The sequence below is a fragment of the Mizuhopecten yessoensis genome, unplaced genomic scaffold, assembly GCF_002113885.1.
Source record: "Mizuhopecten yessoensis strain PY_sf001 unplaced genomic scaffold, ASM211388v2 scaffold10687, whole genome shotgun sequence".
Classification (NCBI taxonomy): domain Eukaryota; kingdom Metazoa; phylum Mollusca; class Bivalvia; order Pectinida; family Pectinidae; genus Mizuhopecten; species Mizuhopecten yessoensis.
In genome coordinates this window covers 643,334-653,449 of record NW_018408671.1, presented here as the reverse complement: position 1 = coordinate 653,449, position 10,116 = coordinate 643,334, and the positions used below count along the sequence as shown (strand labels likewise).

The 10,116-nt window shown below is 38.0% G+C and overlaps 1 protein-coding gene across 1 annotated transcript; it reads right to left on the bottom strand.

Moving 5' to 3' along the window:
* Positions 1–538: 538 nt before the first annotated feature.
* Positions 539–9,332, bottom strand: LOC110461844 (protein PIF-like). Its single transcript, XM_021515552.1, has 9 exons — positions 9,178–9,332; positions 6,981–7,151; positions 6,518–6,697; positions 5,912–6,118; positions 4,875–5,036; positions 2,938–3,311; positions 1,840–1,939; positions 1,479–1,567; positions 539–1,350 (listed from the first exon to the last, which is right to left on the bottom strand). The coding sequence occupies exons 2-9, from the start codon at positions 7,018–7,020 to the stop codon at positions 1,321–1,323; spliced, it is 1,182 nt and encodes a 393-aa protein (XP_021371227.1). The 5' UTR covers positions 7,021–7,151; positions 9,178–9,332; the 3' UTR covers positions 539–1,320.
* Between the last annotated feature and the right edge of the window lie 784 nt (positions 9,333–10,116).

The window sequence follows — 10,116 nt, the reverse complement described above, 5'->3', positions numbered from 1 at the left end:
GTCTATTTATACGACTTCATTGCATGACCTGAAACTTCGCTTTGGATATAGCGTTTATTCTGACAAATTTACCACATTGGTGAAGTTGTGGCGGTTCTTCAAAGATAACATATGAGAATTTTGGTCGATCGTCAAACTTTGGCAGATATAAGCTAACTAAGTGAAAGTTAACAATTCCAAAAGTTTTGAGTTTATTTTATCATTGGTTGTCAAAAATGAGAGAAAATTACTTGGGATTAAACACTTTCGGATTTTGGTTAAAGGCTTTTGATGAAATGCTGATGGCACGTTTTCTTCATCACGAACGACGTTGACAGTTGTCATGTCACGTAATATATATAGTCTTCATCTTTAAATCTTAATTTCAACGAAGGTTTGAACGGTGGAAAATGTTTCCGTTATCCTCATCAGAAACGTTTGGAGAACCACAAAGTAGAGCATTGAGAGAAATATTACAATACCGAGTGATGTCATCATAATAATCTATCGTTGTCTTGAATACAGAATATGAATAAAAGTAAAAAACATTGTACTGCATTGTCACATTTATTTCAACATCCACACGTCAGATCCCTCACAATATCAACTCTGTACAAATCATACGTTAAAATATAGCATGAACGGTTAAACCGTGACCTCAAATACATTCTACTAACGATTAAACCGTGACCTCAAATACATTCTACTAACGATTAAACCGTGACCTATGACCTCAGATACATTCTACTAACGATTAAACCGTGACCTGTGACCTCAAATACATTCTACTAACGATTAAACCGTGACCTGTGACCTCAAATACATTCTACTAACGATTAAACCGTGACCTGTGACCTCAGATACATTCTACTAACGATTAAACCGTGACCTCAAATAATTCTACTAACGATTTTGAGCATAAAAAGAGTAATGTTCATTTCATTAACAGGTTGCTGCTCACTGATATTGTTTGGTAAATCGTTCCATAATTTCATAGAAGTATGGTTTGCATTATTTATCATTATTACCTTTGTGTTCGCCTACTTTAGCAGGAAGAAGGTTAGATGTCGTCATAAAATAAGTACACCATGACTTATCAGTCTTCTTGCATCCGAAATAAGTGTTAGGAAATGACACATTATATAAAGTTCTTTATCTGCCTATGTTAATAGGAGCTTAAAGCCTCTCTTGCTAATGGAGTTGAAATGAAGGATGACAATACCATCGTTCAGGGGATATGCTGAACTTTAAGATACAGAAATAATGATGTCTTCGTATATAAACAGTATTTTACGGCGAGTTGTCTGGTGGCCGACGTTTGGCTCTACAGGAGCTCTTTGTTCAGTCTTTGCCACAGGTTGTAACTTCAATCTGCAAGACAAATATAACTATCAGTTTAGTAATCATTGTCGGGAGCTTTATCTGTTATAGTCAATGCTAACTTTCATATTTATCTACTGACATCGAAGCCGGTGCCAATCTGTCGTTCGTTTACTCACCATATCGACAAGTCCAGAAAACGCGTTGTATCCGATGCTGCATGCTTTCCCGCCAAGTTGTAAGGGGCCGCGACTACGGGCTATGCTACCTACAATACGAAAACACCTTTACAGGACTTTGGATTTCCATTGATGTCATTTCTACGTTAATTACACGATAAGTGTATGCTCTGTGGTTGAAATTATAATAATATTGTGGTAAATGCTACTCTCCAATATCAATCATGCTAAAATATGCTCACAAGTTTTCCTTAAAATGAATACTTTTGAAACCAATACAGAATGATTGTTGAAGTAGATAATTGCCATTGATGTTTCGTTTCATTTCACGTGTATTTAAATGTTGATTTTTCTGGTGTACCTTTTGTTTCGAATTTCGATTCTGCCATCTTTCCGTTGACCTCCACATCCAAAGTTGAGCCGTCGAAACGAAGTAGCACATCGCTGTATTCAGAACTGCGCTGCATTGTATAGTATAAGGTGAGATGACGTCTCAACATACCATAGATATATGGTCATACAGAAGTTCACACAGAAGAAAAAAAGGTCAACTGTCGAATCGTCTAGAGATGCAGGTGTACATAATTATGAAATATGGCACACCGTAAGCTTCATAATGTCCTGTTAGACAAGTTTAAATAATTGATATACGGTCCCTGCAAGTAGGGCGTAAGAATTATACCTGCTGCCCCAATTGCATGATCGTAAGAGGCGACTAAATTTGGGACCTTATCTTTTCGCTTCTTTCTAAACAACTTTTTTTCTTCCTAATATCTCCCTTGACAATGCCTAACTTTTGACCTTTAGTTCTGTCCCCTGGCCGAGACATACCAGAATCTGTAAAAATGGTAGTTTTTACTCCTGCTTAACGCTCAGCAATTTTTGAGTCGGACGACTGGTTAGCCCGTTGTCAGTATAATGTGACCGGGTGGGGTGTCCTGCTGGGTGTCTTCTGCAGTATGTTTCAGTGAGGTAGCACTACCTCGGCATCAGTTCCGCGCTATCACAAGGAGACAAACACGAACATATCGCAGCCTCCCAAAACACACACGCATACACTACACGCATGCATCTTGCACACAGGAGAGGCCGTCCTTAAATGATCATAGCTGTCGATAGGACGCTAAACAATACTAAACCAGACTAACCCAAAATCAGTGATATACGGTTTGAATTTTAAAGAAACATTTTTGTAATGGATAGAACTTAATTTTCAAGTGTTTTACATCAATTATGAAACACAGTATCAACTGATTTAGTATATATATATATATATTAATCAATCTTATTGACTCGAGTGGAAGTATGCAAAGGAATTTTATATTGGAGGAAACTTGAGTTCCCGGAGAAAACCAACATAGTCGGACAGGTGACCCAGTTTAATAATTCCTTTTAAGATTGACTCTATTGTCATCCGACCGACTGGTGATATATATAATCCGGTTGAAATCGAAATTACCTTTGCGGTTACATTTAGAAAAACCATCTCGTCTGTTTCATCTAATGTTATGCCAAAAATATACACGACTTCAGAAATGGTGTCTGCTGTGTCCATTCCTACCATCAGAGTTGGTTTGGAGAAGGTCTCACAGCCCCCGTTGTGAAGAATGGCCTGAGGGGGCGCTGCTAATTCTGGGAGGATGCGCATGTGCAGAAATAGCATATCTCCCATGTCTATATTGGAGAAGTACCAGAAAGAGATACTGCTGTCCTGTCGCAACATGGCGCTCTCGTTGTTGATGTACGCAACATTCTTGTAGCGAACCTTAGAAGGGGTATTCTCCGTGTCCTGGTCACGTGACCGGAAAGCCATGTTCACCATTGTGTGGCACCCTAGAATATTTAAAACATTAGAACTAAGAAGTATTATGCAAGAATGTTAAAATTCGGAACAAAATATAAAAATCAAACTTGATGAAAAAATCCCGAGTGGTTTCCGATTGACTGACGAGAATAGTAACTATAGCAACAAGATCAGTTGATATATTCTTTGTTAACGGTATAAAGCAATATAGCAACAAGTGTTAGCTCAATAATAACAAGAACTCCACAGGAGTGGACGTGTCGCCTGCGCAGGCAACTCTAATTAGATTCGGCAATACCATGGAATAACGGTCTGTGTGAATTTGTGAGGTTGATCGGCCCAAGGAAACTGAACTTATCGCACGGAGACAGTTGTTCTATTATTAGTAACGGCGACATTGACCTTTGAATCCCAAACAAGCACTTTCGATAAGAAAGCACTGTATGAAGTCTGAGCTCGATCAATCTAAAAACACTCAAGCCATCGCACGGACACAGATTTTTTATTTACAGTAACGGTGACCTTGACCTTCGCCCTTCGGACCTGAAAAGCAATCCCAAGCAAGCACTACTGGTAAGAAAGCACTGTATGAAGTCTGAGCTCGACCGACCTAAAGAAACTCAGTTATCGCACGCAAACCTTGTCTCGGAGGACGCAACCGACGCAACAGCAAAAATGAAGTTCAGTGTTGCTATGTCAAGTGTGATATGCCAAAACGCAGAAAATTGAAAATCAACAAAATCATCCGTATTCAATGTTAAACATTATTGCTTCTAGCATAACCGTACACAATTTCCTTATTTGGCAATGAAAGGTGCATAGCCCCGCAATGGAAAAGGGACAAAACTCTGTCGAATAGCATCTAAATATCACGATTTAAGAACTCATCCAATGCATTCAGGTAATGAAACATCCCATCAAGTTTGACAAACATTGAAGAACAATTGTTTGAATTATCGCGTAAACAAGCAAACATTTACGACAAAAACGATGAACAGCGTTGCTATGTCAAGTGTGATATGCCAAAACGCGGAAAGTTGAAACTCGACAGAAAAAGCCGTAGTATATGTTGAACATTATTGCTTCAAGCATTACCGTACAAAATTCGAAAGGAATTGATTAAAACATAAAAAAAAGTTCTTGCATTTACTACACAATGCCCTTATTTGGCAATAAAAGGGGCATAACTCCAACAAAAATGCACTAAAACTTCTGAAATGCAAACTTCTCTGAGCTATATTGGTATGCAATTATTGCAATATGTGTACCAAGTTTGAGTTTAATCAACCCAAGCGAACCCAAGTTAAAGCACGGAAACCCTTTTCTCGGACGACGCAATACACGCGGACGCCGCCGACAAAGTTACACATATATGTCGCCTCGCGTTGCAGGCGACACAAAAAGTGTATGGTCAGGTAAAAATATAAAATATCGTTGACTACTCCTTTTTTAGCGTTCGTGTGTCTTTCACAAACGAGATACCGGGTGACCGGTCATACAAGCATGGAAAACTTGAGTAAGATGTTATAAGGGTTTCCCTCTTATCATTGATGAATGCGCATTCACACCATCAACGTCTGAACATCACAAACCTCTGTTGAAAGATACGGCGGGTGGAAGGTCATACGCCATGACACACTGACACACTTGCGGTGAAAACTGGGTACCAACAGGGCATGCTCGAGTCTTTCGTAAGTCTGATGTTAGGTCTTCGAACCAGTAGGCTCCCAGAGCAGAAGGGCGATAGGTACAGTCTACAATGGCAGTTACAGAGTGACGTTATTCAAATACATGCATCTTACAGGGTGGAGAGTTGTTGAGATGAATAGTTGACAGCTTATCACATATAGAAACGTTACAACAAACAGCTTCCAACTTATTACTGGTATAAATGTTAAAACGATCAATCCAAACTTATTACTGGTATAAATGTTAAAACGATCAATCCAAACTTATTACTGGTATAAATGTTAAAACGATCAATCCAAACTTATTATATAAACCTTTCAATAAACTATTTTAATCTTGTTACATATTTATAAATCTAAATGAAAATACCAGAACTTGTTACTTATATAAATGTTGAAATGAACAGGTTACATTTCTTAAAATTACAAACGTTATGACAAACAGTTCACAAGCTGTTCCATTTATAAATGATAACATGAACAATTGACTACCATGGTATCGATGTAATAGTATAGATATAATTATTCTTTTCGCATAAAAAATTAACACGAATTACTCTATGTACACACGTAAATCACTGCTGTTAATTAAATATTATTTTCACCAATTATAAAACAAGTTATTTCAAGTTATTATTTCACTCTTGTCGGCCCAGATGTTAGCGGGCGGAGGGTCGTGATGTGGGAGGAAACCGGAGTACCAAGAGAAAACCCACGTGTCTGGCAGGTGACCCCATACCTTTTCACGTCCGATCGGGGAATCGAACCCCGGCCACCTTGGTGAAAGGCGAGTGCGCTATCCACTGCACCACCCATCCATTACCATTGGTGTTAACGCGATGAAATTGTTCGCCCGGTATATTTCATTAGTTTATACTTGTAAGCCCGGTATATTTCATTAGTTTATACTTGTTCGCCCGGTATATTTCATTAGTTTATACTTTTCGTTTGGTCATCCAAAGACGGCTGTGCATAGCATTGCTTCTTGCACGAGTTGTCGACATCTTTCATGCACCCTAGACCAGCGATAAACAGGAAACCGTCGGGACAACACTGGAGTTGGAGTTTGCCGTGGTCGCCCCCACATTTCCAGAATTCCTTACACGAATACCAAACTTCACTGCCAGACAGCTTCTCAGAACACACATCTGAAACAGAGCAAGCAACATCAATATGAAGTTTATTCAGCAGTGATAATTACACGAATACCAAACTTCATTGCCAGTCAGCTTCCCAGAGCAAAAATCTAAAACAGAGCAAATAGCATTAATATGAAGTTAGCATGAATATAACAAAACATCCAAAGGTGGATGTTTTGAACTTGTGTACCATGATGATCCTTGAATGGACGATGGCTTTCGGCATCAACTTGCCTGATTTTTAATAGATGCTTCATTATTTCGTATTTCTTATTACTTTTATCCTACAATCATGTCAAGGGTATTACTTCAGTAGCATGAACATATTGATCTACGTAAAATAGTTTTCTAACACAGTATTCAACTCATGAAGACATTTTAACATCCACCTATCACTGAAGTCATTACCACATTCCGAGTCGGTCGGCTGGACACACTTTTGCTGACCATTGCTCCACAGCAGGCCGTGTGGACACATCTTCTCTAGCGTGTCATAACCTGAAGCCGGACAATGGACATACCTAGCACAGTCGTGTGGACATCCTACATACTTCCGGCCAGCCGGACCTGGGATACACTTCTCGCATTCTATAAGTAAACGGATGTTATTAACAAATATCTGATGTAGTAATTATTTTAATATGGTAGATGTATATTCAGATGAGCAGTTGTATTTGGAGTTTGTATGAAAGTTTATATCATATAAAGTTCTAAAGTGACCCAACGCATTAACAATCGTTACCAATCATTCCGATTTGCTATCGAAATTTTCAAGTACCTCAATTCAAAATTTCTATTCCAATTAAAAAAAAATGATACAATTGATTCGTTTTTTAAATATCTATGTTGTTGCTAAGATACCCAATACTACCTTGACACGTGATGAATGTGTCACACATGTCCGTGTCCATCCCTGGCCCGAGGCAACGCCCCTCTATACCCGGGCTCACGTCAGCACACTCCCGGCGGCGTTGTCTCACGCCTCGCCCACACGTCACGGAACACGATTCCCATGACAACCAGTTATTCCACGTTGATTTAACTGCAAAAAAGCTCTCCGATGAATAAACAAAAAGGAACCGAGTATTAAATATTATACAGTTAGTATTCGCTTGTGCATGTCATATAACTGTTAAGTTTAATGTATGTCGACCTTCGCATCTAACGTACCTGCCTTACACAAATTACACCTAGAGTTGCTGTTGTGCAATGATGGATGAAACTATAACTGTTCCCTAACGGCTATCTTATACCTTCGTATGTATCTCCATTCTTTCTGTTCTGCGTCTACGTTTGCCATATATAAGCCTGCTTTAACAGGTTTAAGAAACTGGTAAGTTACGCGCTAACTACTTGGTAAAAAGCACTCAAATTCACCAAAACACATCGTTTAGGAGTGGTGTAGGAGACTTCCGTCTGATACAACATTGTATTGAAGCAAGCAAGTGTTTCAGCTTCCATGATGTTGAAGGAGGAGAGGTTAAATGAGTTTTACTGATGATTTAATGACAGACGAATAACTGCCTGCTTTTTCGTTGGCTATTCTGGCACGCTCTTTTAGTAGGGGATATCCGATTTTACAGACTGTATGCATTTTAGTCACTGCCCATCAGATATCTATGACTGCAAATATTTTCTATGATTTCGGAAAGGCTTCCATCCAGGTCTTTGTTGAAAGTCCCTGACGCTGTAGTTGTTTTGATGCCGGCATATATGGCTACACGTTGCTAAGCTATCTCGAGTTTGTCCATATCTACCAGTGGTGAACACTAACACAAGTACGCTAGTCATGGACTAGCAGATTTCAGTAAGGACTAGTGAATCACCTAACCTAACTGGGCCTTTGGACTTGTGAAAAAAATGATTATAAAATTAGAATATTCCTTTTTAAAATTTAAAAAACAGCTTAAGATAGGATAAAGTGCATGATAATTGAAAACAACTTACTAAAACTTCACCATATTTTATGGCAGTAATTATTTGAAGTCCCCTACAGTCTATTACTTTTGATGTTTCGTGCTGTAGTTCGCGATGTTTCCTTATCAGGACATCTTGGACTAGTTACATTGACAATGGACTAGTAACAAGTCCTGTGGACTACCAAGCAAAAACAATTAGTGTCTAACCCTGTCTGCTACCACACTCCAAGATGATTAAGATGCTATCTGTCCTAAAATCCTTCACTGTCTGTTATATTTTGTTGGTCGTAAAACTTCTATTTAATAGCGATTGACAGAGTGACTCCTAAATAGTGAGTCTCTGTTTCCTTATGACCTTATTTTTTGCTCTAACCAAGAGTTTTCTGTTGATGACAATTATTTGTATGGAAGAGCATACTTAGGGTCGTATTCGCGAAAAATTGAAAACATAATTGAATGGATTTTATTTCAATATTTTAAATAATAATTATGAAATCAATATAGGTAGGTTTAATTTCGTGAATATGCCCAATTAAAATACTGCAAACATTAATATCTCTCGAAAAATTCAATGATGTACAGTATATAATTGATGTACAGTATATAATTGATAATTGATGTACAGTATATAATTGATGTACAGTATATAATTGCAGAAAGATCCAACCATTCATGCTATGATACTGAAGATTTGAGGAAACGTGTACCATTTGACTTTTTAAATTAACAAGCGGAATGCATGGTTCTCTAATCTTGCAGACACCATCTACTCTTTGATGTAGACTTGATTTCAAAACATTTGATATTTGAAATGATTTATTGATTCAGTCCCATATCATAGCACTACACCTTTCAGCGAATTTGTCCTGATCTTCTCCAACATAATTTGGCATACTCCTATGCTGCTTTGTCAGGTACACCATCTTATCATCTACAAGTGGTCTAAGTAGTGAACCCTTCACAAATATCAATAATGTAGAAAAGGACCAAACGAGAACAGAGTCCTGGAACACCTCTGACCCCACGTCCAGTGTTCCAGATCTTTATCCTGTTTGTGAGTAGTTATGTTAGTGACGTAAAGTGTAGCCATAACACAGTATATACAAACAATATAGTAAAATATCAAAATGTTCTAATATTCGCCTTTACCTGGACATGCAGGCCTCGTGCACTTTCCTGGTTCTGTTTCTGATACACCAGGTCTACACTGAGACCTCGACAGACAAGGCCGAGACCGGGAGCGTGTACCAATTCCACATGTAACAGAGCACGAACCCCACGTAGACCAATCCACCCCTCCGGAAAAGAACGCTGACAAAAACAAAAATTGTACATTTTAACAGTCTGGTATCGTTCGCATGGCCACCATAGTGACGTTACTCAGATAAAGTGTGTTACCGTTGTCCAGTCGAAGTTGAGAAGAAATTGATAGACACCTCAGCCAATTAGAGAACAGGCGGTAATTTTAATGGTGCATTGGTCCAACAGATTTCAACACTTGGTCGGGACCGCGAGAGGAACATTTAAGCCGAAAATGTCTCATAGGCCAGGATAGATATCTTGGTTTTCAAATCGGCCGGAAAAAGCAACTAGTCATGACAAGATCCTAATTCGCACCAAAGTGTTTAAAAATGATCATAATTCGCACCAAAGTGAAATTGTTTTTTTGTCAAATTTTCCGTATTGACCCCGCCTCTACTCCCAAAAAAGAGTTACGCACGAATTTATAAATGATTGGTTTTCCTCAAGCACATTGATATTCCATACTAAATCTGGTTAAAAACCATTCACCCTTACTTAAGTATGGAACGCCATAGCTGTCACATATGGCATAAAAATACTATATGAATTGATATTTTCATTATATTATATGATTGCATCAATATATGATTTGATTTTATCATTATATTATTCGATTTTATCATTATATTATTTTATATCATCATTATATTATTTGATTTCATCATTATGTGATTTGATTTTGTCATTATATTATATGGTGTCATCATTATATTATTCGATTTTATCATTATATTATTTGATATCATCATTATATTATTTGATTTCATCATTATGTGATTTGATTTT

Excerpts from the sequence above, each read along its gene's own strand:
- LOC110461844 (XM_021515552.1), bottom strand. The coding sequence starts at position 7,020 with ATGGACACGGACATGTGTGACACATTCATCACGTGTCAAG. Across the intron at positions 6,119-6,517 it reads GCCGACCGACTCGGAATGTG|ATGTGTGTTCTGAGAAGCTG; the intron begins GTAATGACTTCA and ends GCTCTGTTTCAG. Across the intron at positions 1,568-1,839 it reads ATCGAAATTCGAAACAAAAG|GTAGCATAGCCCGTAGTCGC; the intron begins GTACACCAGAAA and ends TTCGTATTGTAG.